Raw genomic sequence first — 23616 nt, 5'->3', positions numbered from 1 at the left:
ATTCCCAGCAGAATGCTCATAGGTTTAAGCAGAAATGAGTGGGATCTACTAAAGGCTCTTTTTGGGACATATCTCTCCCCAAAACTGATTGATATTTATTGAAATTTATTTGTGTTTTATGTAGTGAGATTTTCTGTTTCAACCAAGGGTTGAAGTTTAAAAATGCTCAGTTCCATGGGATGGGGCTTTTGTTTGCTGGGGAAAAAAGAACATTATTGAAATTTCACTTCCCCCGTTGGCTCTGTATCTTAAAAACAAGAGCTAATCTCAACTTTTTTTATGGGGGTTTTCGTGTTCAGCAAGACAAATTACTTAGGAAATAACAAATTTTTTCCAGAAGCATTTTTGGTGTCTGGTAGTGTAATTAAATTACTGCACATTAATAATGCAAACCATATACAACATGAACCTATTATGCCTTCTCCCCTAGTTTAAGAAATCATTCAAACTTCTCTTTCATTTGTGTAGTCAATACGATCTTGCATTTCTACCTTTTTTATATATTACCTACTTATTGATTATAAGCTCTTTATCTTCGAGTAAAATCTATGTTTCTTTCCTTCTGTTTGAGTTGCTGTTCTCTTCTGGTCATTTTTACTTCTCTTTAATGTACATATTTATTTATATGCAATTTTTTAAATCACTTAACAGAAACATGAAAAAGTGCATTTTGTCGTTTTGGGCAATCTAAATAAATTGACAATCTACTTTCCAAGTTCAGTGAAAACCAAGCTCAACTTTGGGGGTAGGGGGGAGGGGATGCAACTGATACAAAGTACTTATGCTGTCTGACATGCACGGTTGAGTTAAGGCTAGGTATGATGCTCAATTAAAACTCCTATTATCAAAATCGATTACATACATGCTTAAATGCTAAAATAATGTTATGTGAACATTTTACTCATATTAAAACAATTTTTGACACACATCATGTTTGATTTAAAGTTAAAAAAATACTGTTATTCTTTTTTATAAATAAAACAGTCATTTGAAATGCTGATACGATTTTAAACTCGCCGAAAACATAGTTAATGAGATGACCCACTTTTCCAATAGTGCCCAACCTTTTTTCACCTGACAACCGCACCTCATATTGAATGATGAATCTTGCGAACCAGAACTCACATAAAATTTAAAGTTTGGCGAGATGACAGTGAGAATGACGAAAAATTGCAAAAGAAAAATTGATGTTATCATTACTTAATGCTTATTTTATTAATCAGATGCCTGCATCTGTTTTTTTATACATTTTGTTCTTATTATTTGACTGTAATTAGTACCATTTTGGCCTACAAGAATGTAGTTTGCAAGTATGTTAAGAAGAAAGGATTTGTGAAACTCCAGATCATAACTTTCCTGCTATTCTCTATCACTTATTAATTGGTTTATTCTGAAATATTTCGACTAGCAGAGAAGAAGCTCAGTATTTCTTAAATTTACTTCTTGAATAAATAATAAAGTTTTTAAAAAATATAATTCTGCTCAGCTCATTATGCAAATATTGTTAATGTTAAAAAACAAATGCTAATAAAATGATTTTTTTTACAGGACTTGCCCAAGAGACAGCAGTTTCTTCTAGTTCCGTATATATTCTTTCAGATTCTCATCACACTAGTTATCTTCCAAGTGCTTTGAGTCTTTCCTCTAGTTCCAGTTCAGAAGCATTGCTCAAGGGTACCAGCTCTGTTGAGTTGGGTTTCATGTCACAAGATCCCAGCATCCGTGCTGCTGAAATTGCCAGAAGCCGCAACCGGAGCCAAGCTCGCATGGAGAGGGACAAACGTGTGGTTAGAAGAGCTCACAGTGAGCTCGAAACATGTCCAGAAAAACCGTCTCCCAGTGTCCCCCCTTCGCACCCAGTCAGTCTCGAAATGATTGGCCGGAGCAGCAGCAGTGGGAGTGGCATCGGTGCCAGACCTGTGATGCCTTTGAGAAGTGTCGAGTTTTTGCGACCTAGCTTTAGTGAAGCGATAAAACCCATTGTGGAACTGAGTGACGAACATCAAGCTTGTTGTGCGGACAATAATCGAACTACTAATTCTTCTGCATCTGCCATCCCGACATTTGAATCCAGTTGCACGCAAGATGAAGAAAGCACATCCGCATCGAACTGCTCGCTGGTGAGGCATCGTTCTCTAGAAACGGCAGGATCCGTCAAGCACATGAGAAGGTTCTCGGCGCGTAGTAGCCGATCTTTAGGAATTTCTGAAGAACTGTGCCGTGCAAGACAACCTGCGTGCCAGAAAAGTTCTAATTGTGTAAATAGTCCTTCTGGAGAACAGCAGTGTGTTCCAACTGTTACAGAAACTGACAAAATGAAACACAGCAAAGAGAAGTCTGCTGTGAACTTCATCATACCAGTTCAGGATGATAAATCAAATAAAGTCGACGGTTCTGTTCCGAAGCCAGGACATTGTGGAAGTGGAGCTTCTTCTGTTTCTAGTGAAACTCTTTCCATATCTTTGCCCGATAGCAATGATAGTCATTACACTCTTGTGTATAAACCAGCTTGTTGCTATGAACGAGCTCAGAATCCTTATTCTTGGAATGACTCAAAGAACTGCCCTTCTCCTGCTCCATCAGAGAGCAGTAGCATTGCAGGCTTTGATTGGCTGTTTAATTCTTCTGCAAATCTAGGTAATGAATTATTTAATTCTGTTGCATTATTTGTGTAGTATTTTTAAGGACTCCTCACTTTTTTGTAACTCTGGGGTGGTTGCTTTTGTGTGATGTATTAAATTTCTTGTATTTTTTCCCTATGTTTAATACCCAAATTTCATTCCCTTACATTATTCTTCTTTTATACTCTCACCCTTGAAAGAAAACAAAAAGGATTTTTTTATATATATGAATTACTTAATATTTTTCCTCCTTCCCTCATGCCTTTGTTTCTTTCGGAAGAAAAAATAAAGTTTTGATGAAAACATTTTAAGGCTCTGCACATTTTTCTCCACTATTGATGAAAGAAAACCATCTTCAGCTTATCTTGACAAAAAAGAAAAAGACAATTTTTTTTCAAGAAAAATGGTCACCTCTTTACTTTTCCATTTAACAAAGGAGTAAGGCAGTTATTTGCAAAGGGAAAGCAGCTGTATTAAAGGAATACAACGCTGCCGACCTTATGATGGCACCATTTATGATCTTTGCTCTGGCTGTTTCTTAAGGGGACTGCTCCGAAGCACATTACCTTTAGGACCCTTAGTGGAATCAATTAGGGTGTGAGGTCTAATGTGCTGAACGAGACAGTAGGATATAATAGGAAGAGTGTTTCTGTTGTGCAATGTTATCTCTTTATAGTAAATAAAAGTAAGATTTCTAAGAAATTCTGGAAGGATGTCTGTGGCAGACCTGCATCCAGGAGACCCCATAGCACCTACAGCCTTGAAATTTTGTGCAAAACTACTTTGAACCCTGGGGGTGTGCACCTGGGGGTTTTTTTTTTTAATTCAAATTAGTTTTTTGTAAATAACTTTTTAAGCTCAAAAATTGCCTATTATTGCCTATTAAAGGGATGAAAAATTACTTGCACATGTTAATATTATATATCGTTGGAAAGGGCAGAATTTTCTGTGTTCTACACAATTTATTTCAATGCTCTAACTTAAATACGGTGGGAGTAATTTGCGTTTTTAGTTCAAACTGTTTTAGGCTTAGCTAAAATTTAGGTATTACTTTCTTTAGTAAATCTATCAGTAAAAAGTGAATTACAGTTTCCTTTTTGACACCACTGGAAGAGCGGCTTTTTATACTCCAGATCTAACTCGACCTATGGTTGAAAAACTAAGATTCTATCTCCAAAGGAAAAAAGGTACAAGCCCTTAAAGATCAAGTTCAAATAATCTCACATCCATTAAAATTATTGATGTTTTATTTGGGGTTGCCATAGTTACGTCGTTTCGCATGTTTGTTCTTTCTTATTCACAACTTTAAGGGTTTCGATTTTAACAGAAAATCTTAGGCTCAACTCAATTCAAGCATCGAGCCAAAGAGCAAAATATATTACTAAAAACCACAAATCTGAAAGCAAAATTTTCAAACACACAAAACTGCAGTTTTGCAATGCTCAGGAGCCCCTTAGCCCTTACGGCTCTGCAAGTTGATACAAGTTATTTTGAAACCCAGGGAAGGGGTTCCCTTTGTTTCAAAGAGAGCTCATATTTCGTTTTCAATCTGTTTCTTCTAATAGATGATTTAAATCTTTGCGAATCAAGTGAGCATTAGCGAGCAGGGGCAGAGCCCCCTAGTTTTTGAAAATAAAAGTTGACACTTTTGGCGACTGGTATTCGATTTCTTCGTAGCCATTTTCAATGAAATAGTCTCCATTAGATGACTGACGACAGCCAATCTAGAGCTTTATGTGACAGTAGCAAGATTAGTGGAGGATTTGGCAGCAGATGTTAAATCCAAATCCGAAATGTAAATTCCGAATGCAAGGACTTGTTTTTATTCCACAGTAACGAATGAATCATTGGATTCAAGGAATGCTGCACAAGTAACTAAAATTAGCCAGTGTCGTTGCATTAAATATAAAACATGGGAATCAAATTTGTATTCAATCCTGATAGAAATATTGGCAAAATTTGAATTGAACTTAAGCAATATATCAGCCGTAGCCACAGATGATGTTCCTATGGAGGAGAAAAAGTTCATAGTTCTGAAATCATGACAACCAGAAAGGGAAAAGGGAGAGAGTGGGAAAATTATTTGGCCTTGACATGTCAATTTTAAACACATTGCCTATAATGCTTCACCTGTGGATTTTGATATGCATGTTTAATCTTTTTTCGAATTTATTATGCAAAAACAAATTGAAAGTATTTGATTTTTTGTCCTCCAGCTTTGTCAAACTTATGTTCTAACAAAGATGATGACAATGTAGAAAACATCAGCCCAGACAGTCAATATTCCAAAAGCAATTTTGACGGCCAATCAGACAGCACGGTCTCTTCTCCCGATGAAACTACACCTTTAGAGTCTAGCTCTAACCAACGATCTCAAGGTGCTATTCCTAAATATCGCAGAAGTGACGGCTCCATGAAGGAAAAAAGTATGTAGTTTTTGTAATCATGTGCAGTTTATATGCTTATATTTATTGAACTTACTAATTACTAATTAAAATTTGGTTCTCATAAAATATATCGGGATTTTGTTATCTACAGTCAAGTATTTTAAGGCTATAGTAACCCTGTTATGATATGAGCTGAGGTGATATGCACTACAAGAATAACATTAAGATTTTTATAAATGCATTAGGACGAAGCGTAAGAACATTTTTTTTTTTAGATTTTGTTATTTGCTCTAGTGCTGAAAAGTTGGGTACAGGTGGATATGTTAAGTGTGCAAAATTTTGGAAAAAACAAAATGTCTTCACCCCCATTTCCAGGGGCATTCCGGTGTCCAGGTTGAGCATTTCAAAAACCTGGCAAAACTACCTTAAAATGATATTTTATGGTTACTTCTGAATAGGAAATTGAAAAAAAAAAAAAAAAAAAAAAATTCTACGAAAGTGTTAGAGCAGTAAACCTTTATTAATCCAAATCCTACTGAACCAGACTTCGCTGAATTCGGTTGGCCATATTTTTAATTTTTGTAATTTTCTCTTATGCAGTTTTTTATTTCATTTCTTGGAATTCAACATTATATTTTTACTGTGTATGGTAATTTTTGTACTTTGGCTCAATTTTATGGTTACTTTGTTTGATCTGTACTTACATTAATTTGGACAACCTGGATTCCCTATCAGTCTGGATTAATGAGGTCCTACTGTATTTAAAAACTCTTTTCTGCATGTCTAGGAAAGATAAATTTTGCTACTTTGTAAAAATGAATTTGCTGTGACATTTCTCAGGGTCGGATTTAGACTAAACGGTGCCTTAAACTATTTCAGGTATGGGGCCCCTTTTATAGTTTTAACAACGTTTGTCTCGGTGATGTAAGAGGCAATTTTTAATTTTTTTCCCCTTTACTATGTGTTGTCTCTTTCCTCTGATACATACAGCAATACTTTTACTTTGTTGATCGTGTTTTAATGTTTTTTCCCCGATGTCCTGTTTTGATTTACCTTAAGAGGGTGAGTGGTATCAATAGAGTGACCCAGGACTCCCCTTTAAGTGGAGTATAGCATATTCCCAATTGTCGAGAGCCCGGGGGTTTTTCCCTCAGAAGAAATTTTGAAACCATATAAGATGTAGTTTGAACTACCAAAATATCATACCAGAAATAGGCAAACAAAACTTTTAAAAAGTTATATACTCTTACAAAAATTAAGATAACACACAGCAAAAATTGTTTTTGATTCTACAAATCATTGACAGCAGTTGACAGAGAGAAAGAGCGCGGAAAGAGAAAAGACAATGCATTGTTACTTGCTCATATTGGCTTTCGGTACAATTAGTTTTTAACCACCCCTCCCACCCCCGACAAATACAACAATGAATTAAATATAAAACGATCAATCATAAAAGATGCTTTAAAATAAATAGTGTACTGTTTTAGAAAATGTGTAACAAGGAGTAACATCATTCCCATTTGAACTTTTTCATAATGATTGATAAGAAATAAAATTGGAGCCCACTTTGCTTAGGATTTTCAAAGACTTATCTAATTGTTTAAGAGAACAATTAAATTTATTTAACGCACTTCATTTGTACTTTCTTGTCTCAGATATTTTAATACATGATTGTAAAGTTTTACAGTTCAGTTCTAACTTTGTAAGAAAAGATATTTTAAATTTCAAAGAAAAAAAAACTATAGATATCTCATGACAACTTTGCTTCAGTTGCAAGTGGGGCAGAAAACGAAATGGAATAGAGGTAGAGTGTATTTTTTTCCTGTGCTAAACAAATTGACAATATGCAGATGAAATAAACTAAAACCAAGCAATAGCAGAAGAATTTCCAAAATACTGCATTCGGAATTACATAAATAGCAAGATATGAAACATGTAAGTTACAAAAATTTGTAATATGTTTCAGAAACGTGAGAACCTGAGAACCATGGTTTTTACATTTTTTGCACAGGATGTAGCAAGGCTGAATTTGACATACATTGGCATTCCTTCTCCCTACCTCCTCCCTTTTATGGTTTGTCGCCATACTTTTCCAAATTTTCAAGCACTAGAAAATGAAATTTATTTTTTCAAGTGCTTTTTTTGGAACAAATCGTGCTAATTTTCAGGAGTTGGGGGCCCCTAATGAAGCAGGGGCCCTAATCTGTAGCTTGCTTAGATTGTACGTAAATCCAAGCCTGACTTGGCTTCCTGGTTCATCTTTTTGAGAACTTGGATTGCTGTCAAATGTTTGTTTTTCTTGGTTGACTTTTATCATCGGTTATTCTGTGCTTTTTCAGAAGCACAACATATTTCTTTTCATCCGTGCACTCAATTCTTTTGCATCAAAAAAGGAGTCCCTTGAAACCCCGAAACACGTGTCTGCAGTTTCCTGCAAATTTCCTTATTAGCGTTGTATTTTTTTGTATCACCCCCCCCCTCATATGTAGGCAACTTCTAATGTCCTATGACGAAGATTCTAATATTGCTAATGTTGACATGCTAACATTTTTACTGTCAACTTTTTTTTGAATGAAGAAAAGAGTGCATCTTGCATTATTTGTCGGATGTGTGGTATTCTTGTAGTAATTACAGTCGAATCTTGATAATTTAAAGTTTATAACTCTAATATTCCTTTATCTCAAAGCTTTCATTTGGTCCCAAACTCCGGAGACTGTTGTGGAAACTTCCCATAGCTCGAACTACCAATAACTTGAAAGTTTTAGCTGTTCACTTATGACTTTAATTTATCGAGAGTTGACTGTACTTATCAGGAAGCATTTCATGTGCTTCAAATTTTAGTCTTGGTTTGCTATTCCTAGAATTATGAATTTGATGTGAGTGTTTCATGCTAGCTGGAAAATGAGAAAACAGACCTGCTTATTTGATTCCTTTACTTTTTCAGGATCTATAACTTAGGTGTATCTTTCATTAACAGGCATTTGTAAACTAAACTTTATTTCAGACATTAATGGCTAACAATGTAATGAAGCTAAATGCTTTTGTCATTAAAATAATTAGGTAAATCTAAAATGTAGTGTGGACATTCTGAATTACTTTTCTTTTTAAAAAAAAAATTGTCCATTGTATTTTTTAATTTTATTTGTTATTGAAAAATTTTTATTTGTCAATGTGTTTAATTTTTTAATTTAAAGGATTTTTAATTCATTTATGAACAGTTCAAAAAGTTTTGAAACAGTCGGACCTTGATATATTAAATTCGAGAATTCCAGAAAAGGAGGAATGAAAAACTTGTAATCTTTTGGACGGTTTTTGCTGTTAATGGTAACTTTTGGGGGAGGGAGTTGTCTTCCCCAATAAATAACACCAATACGCCATAATAACTTGGAGAATTGAAATTTTATGAAGTTGTCCATTTCTCCATCAGTTTTAGCTATGTGAGAATAGAGTTTTGAAAAAATGCTTCACTTTTCCAGCAAACGCATTGTATGATCTAAAATGGACTTTCTTTGTAGAAGAAAAATTCTGCAATTCCAAAAAACTATAGGAGTTGCTGCAGTCTCTGGCCTATAGCTGCTGAAAGAGGTGAAACAAAGACCCGTCCACTTACACCTGTCCAATCAGACATCTCCCTCGTAGGTGCAAAACTGAAATGTGTTACCTTTTAGGCTGATTCCTTAAATCACCTCCAGAATTAGCATATTCAAGCTCTAGAAGTGCAAATCATTTTGATTTTTAGTTAGGGCTAAGGTTCATCAGCATGGTCTTTAAGAGAAAGAGCATGCTGAAACCAGCAACTGTATAATGAACCAAAGTGGCAACTGTGAAAGAAAACAATTTGGTATGGACATCATGCTGCTTCTTTTAATGCCTATTGAAAGCCAATGTTTTTAATAACTCAAAAGAATAGTTACATGTACTCATGTTCAATCGTTAAAAGTACTTCTTAAATGCATATTTTTTTAGACACTTTCCTACACTTGCAAAGTATGGTTTTTATAGGGAATGCCACTTTCAAATTAAAAAAAAAATTGATGAGTTTGTTTGCATCTGAGATCTGAAATTGCAACTACAGAAAAAACTTAGAGTGTATGATAGGAAAAGAGAAAAGTACATTGTAATACTGCCATGACAGCTAAAATGCAGTATTTACAAAAATGAATTTTTGAGATATTTGAAGAAACATAATTTTGATTCTCGAGAAACACCAGTAAAAATTGTATCTTCACTCACATTCTTTTCTTTCCTTATTCTCAAGGGAAGCCAAACAAGTAAGCTTGTGCAATAAAGCTATAGTAAAATAAATGATAAAAAAGAAAAAAAAAAAAAAAAAACCCTGAAATTGCTATTTACCTCCCCAAAGCAGAATAGAGCTCTAGAGTGCATTGAAAACAAAGTAGTTATCTCCTAGCTTGTTGTCAATAGGTGCTGAAATGACTATAATTCAAGTTACACACATTGGCACTTTTCTGTTGGTTCTAGCAAATCTTGTTAAATAACTCCAGACTGACACTGAATTCAACATCTTATTTGTGTGGTCAACTTGCTAGCTTATTATGAATTTACAAAACATTCTTTTGCGTAGTTGAGTTTTAAAAATTTGATTGTGCGTAAAGAGTTTTTTGTCATATATAATAATTCAATGTATGGAGGTCCGACTGTTGATGCGTATGTAAATCCATTTTTTTTGTAAATGCATTGAGTTGGTTACTTTGTGTGAGCTAGTTAAAAATGTTAGTGAATTTCAATCAGACTACTACTATTATGCAAAAACATTACCGTAAAAAATAAAAAGACAAGCAGCTCTTTTGTTTTGAAGATGTTTAAAATTTTGCTTCTTAAGTTTTTTTTAAAGATATTTAAAACTAACAATTATTCTAGAAATATTTTTCCCTTTTATGTATGTTTAGTTTAACTTTCAGTTTATTTCATTTCCAATTAAAAAAACTGATTCCAAATGTTTAAAATTTAGATGGTAAGCAACCCTTACAAGGTCCCATATCTCCCTCCGAAAGAGGCTTGCTTAGGCGGCGTCTGCTTGAAATTCTCAGTAAAACAGATCCTTTTGAATGTGAATACGAACTTCGGCAATTAAAAAGGGAGTTGGACATGAAAAGTAAGATTTTCAAAATTCCTTTCTGGTACATCGATCTGAATAAGTTCCAAAGCATAACTGTTCATTTATGATTTAATTAACTTCCACTCGTTGGGCTTGGGATTTTTAATTCTGAATAATTTTCATGTAACAATTTGAGTTTCTAAACAGCTTATCTGCTTAAAAATTGAATTTTATTTCTACTAGTAGGTATTTTGACAATTCTTTAAATGGAAATGTATCTGAAAGAATTTTATTTTAAATATTTGTCCTGTCTTAATTCATTTACTAAAAGTAAATTTTATGGATGTTTGAAGACTTCTTAAAAATAAGTAAATTCAGGAGTAAAATTTTACTTTTAAGACTGAAACTCTTAATTTCTATGTGTTATTTCTTTTGCAAATCTAATATTAATCAGGGTTTTTTTTTTTCAATTAAAAAAAATCTGATTTTTAAAATTTAAATTAAACTTTTTTTTAAAAATATTTAAGGATAATTATGTTACACTCATGGAAAATTACTCTTAAACAATGAAAAAGCATATTTAAGCTATTTTCAAGACAGTATCATTTTTTAGAAAAACAGGTATAGAAAAATAAACAATTTTAATGCAAATCTATGATTAAAATCAATATTTAAGACGCCAGAGATAGTAAAACATTTTAAATGCAAGAAAAAAAAAGGCTATCTTAGTTAGAATTATCTTTTACCATTGAAAGCTGTAATAATTCAAACAATTTTGTGATCAAACATATTATGTGAGCAGATACTATTTTTACATTGAGTACATTTTTTTAATTTTTTTTAAATTTTAATTCCTTATTACATTTTTTGACCCATTCCTTCCACTCCCCATCATATATTCCTTAATTTACGCTATCTCCTATTCAGGATGTAGTTTCAAAGCTAGAAAAAGCTGTGATAATTAAATATCCTAGTTTTTTTTTTTTGAAAAAAATGCATTTACTGTTATAGGCTGGTGCTTTAGAAATGTGATTATCACTATAGGAAGGTTGAAAATGCATTCAGTAGATGAGAATTTGGCCAAGGCCAAAAAATAAAAAATCGTGTTAGACACGATTTTTTATTTTTATATACGTTTATTATTATAGACAGTATCGTTATACACACACAACTCTATTAAGAGGATACGCAATCTGAGTTTTATACAATGTTCTTTTAAACATTTAACATTCTGGATTGTAAAAAAATGAATACTGTTATAAAATTTCACTTTTGTAATTTTTTCATAATCATGTATTTCTTTTTTTATTTAAAGCAAAGAATCCTATGCATTGAACAATTATAGTTTTCACAGTCATATAAATGAATAAAAAGTGCACCTTCTACTTTGTTTTTCATTTCATTTCTGGTCAAATTTTAAAAAATAATTAGTTCTAAAGGGCCATTCTTCTGTTATGTGCGGGGCAAAATGACGCTTAAATTTCATTAACATTTTGTCATATCTCTTGATATTTTAATTAAACAGGGGTGAGCAAACTTTTAATCTTTACATTTGATACAAAGGTACTCCTGACACTGTTATAGTTTTATTAAACCATTTTGTTGTTTCAAGTTTTATTTGCATGTGTCATGTGGGAAACATCTAAAGTCAACCTCTTGTTAACTTGCTTATGAATTAGTTAATATTTTTGCTCTATTATTATATGAATAATAAAATAAATGGTTGATTTTGAGGGCAAAGATTCCAATGTAAAGGAAACTTCTCATTTGTTGAGAAACAATAGTTTAAACCATTGAAAAAAAATATGTATTGGTAACCTTCCACGTAAAAAAATTTGTCACCTTTGTCTCGCACATGATGGTTCATTTATATCATTGAAAAGTAATTATTTGAAAAAGTAATGACAAAATTTTTTGCTTAAAGAATGACACATTCATTCGGAATTAGTTAAGCAATAAAATTTTTATTATTACCTTTTTAAATTATAATTTTTAATGCAATATAAGAGGCATCACATGCGGGCCTAAAATTACTGTTCTTTGTCGAATTGCCCATACATTCATTTTTAAAAAACGCTCTTAACTTGCATGTGATTCACAAATCCGTCTTCTCCTGCACTTTTTATGTTGTCATTTTTTTTTTTGCTATAATTAGGCATTTTTTATTAAATGGTCACACCAGAATGTGCTAGTATGTACTTAAGTCTTCATTTAAACTCTTCTCATTATATATTAAAGTCAATATAATCTGACTACATTATTTCCCCCTTAAAGTGAAAAAAGATAAATTAAATATTTTTTTATTCTTTTTTAAAAACATTCTGTATTCAATTATTCATGTATTTTTTTATTTTCTGATGTAGGAAAAATGCCATCTGATGGAAATGTACAAACTAGTGAAAGTAGCCCGACCAAAGGTAAAAAGATTTTTTAAATTTTTCATGTTTAATATCAACTTATCAGATGTTTCTTTATTGTGGTGCATTATGCTTTATTATTCTGCTTTTGGGATGTTTGAACAAAATTCATCATCTATCATTTTATCCCCAGTAGCAGATTTTTTTAAGCTGTCTGTTACTCAGATTAAAATAAGCTCTGATAATAAATAAATAAACTATTTACTATACAAACTTTTTAAAAACTAAATGCTAAATGTATCGTAACAAATAACGCTTTTTGAAGTAATGATTTTGAAAAATTTCTTGAATTAAGGTGAAAAGATAAATTTCAGCATAAAAACATTTGTACTTTTTAAGTACAATTGTACTGTAATTTTGTACTGTATAAGACAAGAAAGCTAACAAAAGCCGGGATAAGTGTGGCACTTTTTTTGTTACAAGTATGTCACAGCTCATTTTAAAACTTTCTCCCCAAATTGGTCAAAATAACAAATTGTTTATTTGTCAAACACTGTCAAAATCAACGTTGTTGAAATTAAAAACTTATTAAGTTTTTAAATAAAGCAATCCATTAAATAAGAGTAATAGTTACATTAAAATGAAGTGAAAAAAAAAATCCACCAAACAAATAAAGTAAGCCATTAAATATATAATTTTTGGATTTGTCAGAATGTCTATGTAACTCTAAGATCCATTTTAGCCTTTACTGTACTTTTACTTTCTTCTATATCTAATACATAGAGGAAAGCATTGCATTTGCGCAAATTTTCAAATTATAGGAATATTAATTTAGGAATATTGCTTCCTCGTCAAGCATGGGGATTGATCAGAAAAAGGAAATATATAGAAGAAAGTTTCGTGATGACCACAACATACTAGTTTGAAAGTAAATTTACCCAAGCTACATGTATTAATAAAGCCACAAGAAACAAAACTATTTTTATCATAATTGTTGCTATTATTTGTCATTTTTACTTTCTTCTATATCTAATATATAAAAGAAAGTATTGGATTCGTGCAAATTTTCGAATTTCGAATTTTGACGGATTCGAACGTTTTGAGGTGTGCTGAGTCCATTTCGACTATTTTTGGAAAATGTCTGTCTGTGTGTGTGTGTGTGTCACGTCTGTGTGTGACCAGTTTTTTTGTGGCCGCTCTACAGCAAAAACTACCGCATGAAATTGGACGAAATTTGGTACACATATGTGCCCCTATGTGAACTTGTGCCCATTGGTTTTTGGTGCGAATTTCTCCAAGGGGGGTGGAGAAATAGGACGTTTTTTGAGTTACGCGTGCTTGCTATTCCTCCGGAAGTAACTGACGGAATCAAACAAAATTTGGTCCATATGTTGCCATTAACAGGAACAGGTGCTGATTCAATTTTGGTGTCAATAACTCAAACGGGAGTTGAGCTATAGAACGTTTTTTTGTCGTCAATTGTGACTGCTGTATCTCAAGAAATAATGAACGGAATGAAAGAAAAATTTATCGGCAAGTAGCCCTTAGTGGGTATAAGAGTTGATTTTATTTTGGTGTCAACAGCTAAAAAGAGAGTGGTGCAACCGAACGTTCTTTTTTTCCATTGTGAGTGCCATATCTCAAGAAGTAATGCTACGTTCTGGATGAAATTTGGAATATATGTGATTCCATATGTAAACAGGCGTTGGTTCAATTTTGGCGCGAATCGATCCAAGAGGTGGTGATTTTTTCTTTTTTTGCGAATAAAAAATGCCTTTATTATTGCAACAGTAAGAAATATAAATCGTAATCAACTGTTGTTTGCATATAACTTGTGATTTTAATTGTATGGAAATGATTGGAAATATTATCTCAAAATGATTTAAAATTTTAACTGTTGCCATCTTACGTTTGTTAACAAATAAAATATTTGAAATTAATTCAAGCAAGGCTTTTAAAATAACTTTCAATTTTCTCTCTTTGCTTTGCTTTTGCTATAATTCAGACATTGGGATGGTCGTCAAGTTTTTGCATGTGTAATTTTGTTTTTGTTGGGAATATTGCTTCCTCATCAAGCATGGGGAAGGATCAGAATCAGGGGCGGCAAATAGGGGGGTCAAGAGGGGGCGGTCGCACCCCCAAATTTTTTGAGCAGAATGATAGAAAATGGATGAATTCAATTTTTGTAAGTCAGAAATCAATATTCATTAAAGGAAATCTCCCTGGTTCTCAGCAACTATTTGATGAAACTTGACACATTCTCAGACTAGAAAAAGTGATTTTCGTTATTTGGATGATGACTCAGAAATTCCTGAAGTATTTTTGGCTTTTTCAGAACATAGAAAACTGATAGAGAATCATAGTTAATTTTAACTAAAGAAAATATTTAGCCTCATATAGGCTAAATATTTCACACTTGTGTGCCCAGTGTAACGATGGTATGTCCAATATGAGAGGCTCGTGAAAAGTGGTGTGGCAGCATGGTTTTCACAAGAAAATTCCTTGATATTTTACATTCACTTTTACGCTCATTTTTTAAGTGTATATTTATTTAATGAGTGTTCATTGCTCTCTTCTGCTAGAAACACGTTTCAGCTGCTCAATACACTATAATGCCTTCATCGAAACTTCTTCAAAATGCATGTGATTATTGAATAAAAAAAGACATATCAACCAAATACCTTTTATGGTGCTCTATAATTATGCAATCGCGGAGTGACACAACATAATCTTCAAGAGTTAAAACGATAAAAACATTTCTCTATAACTTCAAAGCAGTGATTTGACGACTGGAAGAATTATTGCAAAACGATTCTTTCAATGGTGAAAAAGCTCATGCCCTTTAGCATGTATGACTTCGTTTGAATTTTTGTCCAATTTGTTTACATCTGGAAAAGGTTTTTGAAAAATGCTTTACTCTATCAAAATCTATATCTTCAATCCGCTACTCGACTATTCAAACCACAGTTCAATCTACAATTGATCTGTGCACCATACTACCACAGTTCAATCTACAATTGAAACTGAAAATAGATTTTTTATAGATGTATATTTCAATCAATAATGAAATTTTTAAAAAAAATTCTTCCTCCAAGCAAATTTTAAAGAGGCGCGAAAAAAAAAAAAGTAAAAAAAACCCCACGTGATGATGTGAAGTCAAACATTGATTTTTGAATATTTTGTATGAAGTAATAGATTCAGTTTCGAATGAAATTAACACAAGATTTGATAATTATTTTTCTGTATGGTTGGCTGAGATTATGGTTATTTGGATTGGATTTTGAAAACGAAAAATGAAATGCTTCAACTGTGAGTAAAATTTTTAGCATGAGGCAAGAAAAATTACAAGCAATATACCGACAGAATGGTTTTTATATCCAGAGACTGCAGTTTCGTCCTTGTTATGGACTCATAAGTCTGGAATAGTGAATAACAGAGCTGGAGGCAGAGAATATCTCATTGAAGCTGAGAGCATCAACATGACTAGATTATTCAATGATGAAAATTTAAAGCCCCTCACAGTTTTTGAAGTAGCCTGGTTGATTTTGAAGAGCAAGATATAAAAAGTGTTTTCATAACATAACTTTGTGTTACTTCAATTTTTTTAACTATTACAATCAGCTCAGCTAGTAGAGAAAGATTTTTTTTATGTCTCAGGAGGTTAGAGAAATATTTTTGAAGCACAAAGGGGGAAAAAAAAAAAACTTTTCCATTTAGCTGAACTGGCAAATTAGCACAACATTGGGCGCTGATAGATTAGTAACACGATTCTCTGCTCTTCCGAATTCTAAAAATCATGCATTATAACTTTTCCAAAAGGTATAAAACCTTTAGTAGCGAGCTGTTTTGTATGATAACTTTTTAGTCAGCGAATCAAAATTTTAATTGTTTCTAAACACTAATTTTATTCATACTAAACCGATTTTATGACAACTTCTTGTTTGCTAATGTGTGTTTGGTTTCGCTTTGGGATTATACATATTTAAAAAACTCGACCCCCCAAATGAAATGGTGAAATGCCGCCCCTGATCAGAATTATAAGAAAGATTTAGAAGAAAGTTTCATGATGGCCACAACATACTAGTTTATTCTTTCTCTGCGTTTTATTTTCATTTTAAATTCATTTCCTAATACCTTTTTGAATAACTGTTAGATCTGTTTTAGTCTTGTAATTTCAGCACGACATACGTAAACTGTATGAGCTAGGAGTTACACTGCTTGACATTGAAAATGCAACACCAAGAAAGAGTGGTCAGAAAGTGATGAAATTTGGAAAAAAGAGACAGCAAGAAATAATAAATGATCTTAATTTCAAAATGATAGGCGGAATACAGAGCGAGAACGTCGTCGGCTCAGTAGGATGTAGGAACACCGCGGACAGCGATACACGAAGAAACACGTCTAGGCATAGAGTCAATAAGTGTGCGGACGGTGTCCAGAGGGATGGCTCTCCATTCCCTTTCAAACATTTGCCACAGTTCGTGTTCTGAACGAGGCAGGGACAGAGTCTGCAAATGGCTTCCAATCACATCCCACCCATGTTTGATTGGTGACAGGTCAGGAGAGTATGGTGGCCAGGGAAGCATCTGTGTGCCTTGGAGAGCATGTTGGCAGATTCAAGCACTGTGTGGTCGAACGTTATCCTGCTGAAAAATTGCATTAGGTAGCCCTTGAAGGTAAAAGATTGCCGCAGGCTGCAGCACATTATCCAAGTATCGTTGGGCCGTCATAGTGCCCTGAATACGAACTAGAGGTGATATGGAATTGTAGGCAACTGCGCCCCAAACCATTATACCAGGTAGTCGTTCGGTGGGACGACTACCACAGTTGTTCCACAGTTGCTGCCGGATTAGATCTGTCTCCACGTCGACGCCACACACGTATGCGGCGACTATCACTGGATAAACAAAAGCGGGATTCATCTGAGAAAAAGACATTTTGCCATTCTGTCATCCACGTCACTCTAGTTCGTCACCATACTAAACGTTGCTGTCTATGTTGTGGGGTCAATGGCAGTCTTCCTAGCGGACGCCATGATTGCAGACCATGTGCGACCAAACGATGGGAAATGGTTCTGATTGACATGGGAACATTCAGGGTATCTTGCACCTGCTACAGAATCGAGGAACAAGTGACTTGTGGGTCTGCTACAGCTTGTCGATGGATGCGTCGATCCACGTGTTCTGACGTCACTCTTGCTGCCCCTGCACCCCTCAATCTTGCCACATTTCGTTGTTCCAACCATCTTTGGTACAGCCTATGCACCGCATAGTTTGTGCCGAATCCATCATCGCATCCATGTGGTTATCAGTTGCGATTTGACGTACGGACCAACCTCCCCTTCTCAGTCTGATCACCATACCCCTCGTAAAATCGTCTATCTGCTGGAAGTGCCTTCGTTAACGGCGGCCTGGCATTCTCTCGTGTTACATGTATCCTCCAAGACAAAAACAAAATTTCTTCTATACTTCTCCAGTCAGAAATAATGACATAAATATTTCCATTCTGCAAGTTCCTTCCCTTATATCTTACTTCACGTGCGTCGTAGAGCTGCGCATTTCACATCATTTACATAACTCGGTGATGTACGTCTACTCTAAAATTTGCATAAATTTCTGAACTCTCCTTCTTGGTGTTGCATTTTCAGTGTCGAGCAGTGTACATAAGAATTTGAGGAAAAATATCCTGCAAGATAAAGTAACATTACATTAACCATAAAATCTGAATTGTTTTAATTATGTTATAAATATCTCTAATATATGCCTAACTTTCATTCTTGTTATTGAAATAAGATGAAAACCATGTCAGGAACGCCATTTGTGTAACTGGAGAGAGCTCCGCTTGTCCAGGAGATCCCGCTCATATATCATGCAGCTAAGATATGTCTATTCGTCAAAGTATATGTGGCATAATTTAATATTAATACTATTTAAAAAACCATATGAGACTATTTTAGATACTGTTTTCCTTGTTGACGACTATTTTCCAGACTATTTTTCATTTAAGAAGCTACTAAAAATTATTTTTAGGACCATAACTCAGTGGCAACCTTGAATTTAACACAGCATATTGGTGAGAAATTCATCATCCCTTATTTGTAAACATACAGGCGAACCAAATTATCTTTTGTTTTTCCACTACGGGCAAAGCCGTGCTGGTACCGCTAGTATATAATATTTAAGAATTTTATCATGAAGTGTTTTTGTCTCATGTAGCAGATACTTCTCCCTATTGTTTGGTTTCTCTGCATTCATTCTAATCATCACATTTTCCAAGCTTGTATTTGTGATTAGCAGATTGTGGTTCTTTAACTTATATTTAATTCATGGATCACATTACCAAACATAGCAAGAACTGATACATCTTAATATATAAAAATCTTCTGTGCGGACGTTTGTCACCATAAGGCTTTTAAATGGCTGGACCGATTTTGATCAAAATTGTTGTGTGTCATTAAGTTGTGGCGAGCATGGTTTAGAAGGGTGATGAATCGAATAGGAAATGCTTTTGTTAATTAATTAATCATTGGATGGTTATATATCTCAAATGATTAATATTTATTTTAACCTATTGTTGAGCGAGAACTGAAATAAATATTTAACCCGTTGCCAAAGGATAATAAGAAAGTCAGCTCTGCTTTTTGTAATGAAATTTCCTACTGTGATATGTCAATTGAGAATAGATAAAACGTAGGGAGAGAGAGAGAGAGTGAAGCCTTCATTTCTTGAAAGCAATGATTTTAGATCCCGGGATATATTTAAAAGTAAAGTACTGGAAAGTTCACGCAAAACGTGTGTTCTGTCGTCGTAGTTGAACCATGTGACCGGATCGGTGCTTTAGTTTTTCCTAACTAAATGATGAGAAAGTACCGTACCTAGCAACATTTGTTTCTCGACTCAAATCCATCTGAGTTTTGGCACCAATGTCAAGAATACTTTAAGGATTATCAAACTAAACAGTACATTATTAAAGGAAAAGATGATGGACTTTAAAGACGAATTGAACTTTATTTTCGTCCAGATAAATTACAACATGGTAGTATTGTATACAAAAGATCAGTGTAGTGGAAGATCTTTATCTTTGGTGGAAAGAACAAATTAGGCAATATATGAAGTTTAAAAAGTTTTCATTCGAAAGATGGAATCGCTAATCGGTCGGAGTTAGCTTTGCTCACTGATCGGCTGGATTACAGTAACGTGGTGGCTTGGCGACTTTGGCTATAAACAATAGAGTTGCGTGATCATTTGTTTACATTTTAAAGCTACTGTTGATGTAGCTTATTGTATTTTCTGTTTATTTGGAAAAATATTTCAAATTGCAAAGAATTGTTTTTCATTTTTAAAGAGTGTTTAGTCTTTTTAGTTGAAGAATATGTTTAATTTACATCGGGAGGGGTGGGGATGAATGATTTTCTCTTATTCAGAGACCAGTTTTTATTTTTATCATTTTTTAAAACAATATCCTTTGGATTGTTTTATTCTTTTTCATATGGGCATGTTGCAGCGAGATTTTCCGTTTCTTCTAGATGGGTAGTTATTTTTTTACACTTAATATCTGAGGCCGCTTTTTATCATTTTAGTATGGCTGAAGGAACATACCATTAAGTACGGGAGAAAAACTGCGCAGTGGGCATTAGATAAATCAAGTTGTATTAAATATACGCATTCTGACACCAAGCATCTTAAAACATTTTCTTTTTACTTATTTTTTTTCAACAAAACGGTTCAAACACTTGTTGGTTTATTGAAATTTTTTAACTTTTTAATTTACAAAGTTTGAACAGAACAACGTCTGTCGGGTCCTCTAGTAGAAGATAAAATCTATTTTTCTTTCAGAAATTCCTGTTCCAAAGCGTCCTAAACTTTTAGCTCGCAGACGGAGAACCCCTGAAGGTGTTCCAGAAATGGATTCTCTTTTGCCAGGAACTACAGATGATGGGTATGGACTTGAATTTCCTGCTTTTAATGTCCTGGTTGAAGATGCATGTGTGATTTAAGTTGAATGTACAAGTTTTGTATCAATTCATAAATAAATATTCAATAGAATTATTTTTAGCTCACAATCCTAAAAGCTTTTCTGATAAGATACAAGCAGAAATGGATAAAAAATTGCTCCTCAAATTTAGACATAGAAATATTTACTGTAATTTAATTAATTTATAGTGCTTTGAAAAGGCTGTCCGTGTTGATCCTAAAAATCCAGTTTTATTTAAATCACCTCAAGTTTGAAAAATTAACAAATTAAAATAAGAAATGTAGCTGAAAAAAGGAAAATAATTATTTAAAATTTTATTCAGTCTTTTATAATGTGTTAACTTGCATTTGTATTCAAATTAATTGGTAGTTGAGTTAATGTTTTGTAAAATATCACTTGAATAAATGTTTTGTAAATTTAGATGTTCCAAATGGCTACTTTTTCCTCATGATGAATATATTTTATGAAGGAAATTTTTTGTGTACAAAGCATTTCCCTGTATCTACAATAAGTTCTAGGCGTATTTCACAATGTAGAAAGTAACTTTTTTTTTTGCAAACTTAAAGTTGAATGTTAATAAATGGAGTAAAGCTCAAAATAACCCTTACAATAAGCAAAAAGGCCCTTGCTTAGAAAAAGACAAGTCAGCCAACTTACTTTGTTCTATGTAAGTATTCACTTTGCTTGTGTTTGTTGTCTTGCTTTAATTATACAATTTTTCACACACCCAAATGCCTAGCTTGTGCTCTTTTCTAAGCCATAATTGTTTGCAAAATATTGCATTTTGAAATACATTTCAGCTTTTAAAAAATGTAAAACGTGCAAATATCAAGGAACTTCTGTTATAACTCAGCAAATGTGTGAATATATTCTCATATCTGCCGACTCTCTTGATTTGTTTGAGAGACTCCTGACTTTCGATGCCCTATCCTCAACTCCCCAATTTTAATAAATAAAAGTTGTTGTACGTGACTATGTCATCGCAACTCCTGGCGAACGACAGAAGACTGAGCATTGAACCAGGTGTGGATATATATGTAATTTTCTTGGCTACATGTTTAGCTATGTGGCATAGCTGTGTGCATTTAATTAGTGGAGATATTAATTAAAAACAATTAAAACCCTAACTCTTAGTCCTGGCGGTTCTTCTTTAAAAATTTTCCTTCTTTCAGAACACTTTTCCCCTTGATATTCCCTGACATTCTGGCAAGCGGCTATGCGCAAGTCACTCACAGAGCAAAGATTTTTCTTTCTCTCTTTTTTCTGCTTAAAGCGGAAGTTATTGAATACACTGGTGTGCAAAAATTAAGGACGAGACAGTTTTTTCAATATAACTTTGTACAAAAGCTTTTCAAATCAACACATTTAATACCGTAAGATCCCCAATACGAAAGGTTATGTGTAATGTAAGCAACACTTACTAAAAGAGAAATCAGAGGGATAAAAAGAAGCTTTATTGAAAAAGTAGCTCAATGCGACTGAAGGTCGAAACATCCCTGTGATGAGTGTCCAGCAAGAAACATCCGGTCTTTAGTAGGGGATATGATCTCCCCTGACTGCTAGGCAGGTTTCACAGCGTCTGCCCATGTTGAGAATGAGGGTGTCAATGAGTTGTTGAGGCATTGCTGCCCATTCGTCTTGCAGCGCCAATCGAAGCTCCCAAATCGTTACTGGTGGTAAGGTACAAGCTGCCAAGCGTCTGCCTAGAAAATCCCATACATGCTCGATGGGATTGAGATTCGGAGATGGTGCCGGCCAATCCATACGTTCAATATCCTCACTCTCTAAGAGCTGTTCGGCAGCTACTGTGCGATGACATGGTGCATTGTCGTCCATGAAAAGGAACTGCGGACCAATAGCGCCTCTAAAAAGACGCATATATGAAGAGGAATCTCGTTACAATAACGGGTCCCGTTGACTGAACCTGCATCGAAGATGTGAAGGTCTGTACGACTACCAAGCATGATGCCTCCCCAGACGAGAACACCGCGACCTCCATACCTGTCCCTTTCAATGATGTTCGAGGGATGATTGCGCCTTCCCCGCTCTCTCCAGATGAGTATGCGATGAGAATCGCTACTCAGATTGATTCTGCTCTCATCTGTAAAGAGTACTCGTCCCCATTCATTGTCTCTCCAATTCCGGTGTTCCCGGCACCACAGAGAATGCCTTCTCCAATGGGCAGGCGTTAGAGGTACACACCGTATAGGGCCTCGTGCAAACAGACCACCACCGTGCAGTCTTCTGGCCACGGTAAAACACGATATCGGTTATCCAGTCGCCTGTGTCGTATGTCTAGCGATTTCTCCCGCTGTCTGCCGCCTGTTTCTTTTGGCCTGTAAGACAATATACCGGTCATCTGTGGGTGTGGTTCCTCGTGGACGACCACTACTGAACCCCCGGATAGCTGTTCTTGTAGTTTGAAATTGTCTCCAAAATCGTGAAACGATGCTGTGAGCAATTCCGAACTCTGCAGCCACACTTGTCACACTGCGGCCTTCCTCCAACTTCCCAATGATTCGACCTCGGGTAAAAGCATCCAGATGTTGTCTAACAGATTGATTATTCGCCATTTCTCGCTGAGGCAGCAACTCAGTGTGATTTTAACTGCTATACAGCGTGCAATCTCTTTGCCAGAAATACTGATCTTACACCGACAACATGCTTTATACTACTCAGACACTCCCCCATTGCGTCTGCCTGCATATCTGCGCATGTGCTACCGTACATCACCTTACTCAATCTCCTGATTGGTCTTTCTGTCCGCTCTGCCTCTTTGTTCAGCTGATATGCTAATTTTTCGACTTCGTCCTTAATTTTTGCACACCAGTGTACAAACAGCCATTTTTATACATACAGATAATGATTTCCTTTAGCAATTTTCTGTCACATATTCCCACACGTGGAGAAGATACTATCGGATTTCTTATACTTCCATAATGAATTCTGTTATGTAAAGCAATGACAAAGATTGTTGTAATGAAGAAGTAATACCTCGATATCAAATCCATTGATGATCTTCCTGTTGCCATTTGTCTGTCGGCCCAGCATTTTCTTCGTGGATTTCAGATTCATCTGGTGTTGCACTACGATCACAGCATTGAAGGAATGATTTCTAAATTGAAATAAAATAAGCAACTTTGAGTCTTTTGTCGATAGAGTGTATTGTCCGTTTTTCAAGAGAAGGCACTTCACCCCGCCTCCTCGAGCGCAAAGTT

The 23616-nt window shown here is 34.4% G+C and overlaps 1 protein-coding gene across 1 annotated transcript in view; it reads left to right on the top strand.

The window, feature by feature from the left end:
• Positions 1-23616, top strand: part of LOC129225632 (pecanex-like protein 1) — a 107045-nt gene that overhangs the window by 28384 nt on the left and 55045 nt on the right. Inside the window, exons 6-10 of the mRNA XM_054860098.1 lie at positions 1549-2637; positions 4838-5047; positions 9981-10124; positions 12431-12484; positions 20260-20362. Coding sequence (XP_054716073.1) covers positions 1549-2637; positions 4838-5047; positions 9981-10124; positions 12431-12484; positions 20260-20362 — 1600 coding nt within the window. The remainder of the gene's footprint in view (positions 1-1548; positions 2638-4837; positions 5048-9980; positions 10125-12430; positions 12485-20259; positions 20363-23616) is intronic.

The sequence above is a fragment of the Uloborus diversus genome, chromosome 7 (assembly GCF_026930045.1).
Source record: "Uloborus diversus isolate 005 chromosome 7, Udiv.v.3.1, whole genome shotgun sequence".
In the NCBI taxonomy this organism is placed as follows: Eukaryota; Metazoa; Arthropoda; class Arachnida; order Araneae; family Uloboridae; genus Uloborus; species Uloborus diversus.
This window is presented reverse-complemented; position numbering and strand designations above follow the sequence as displayed.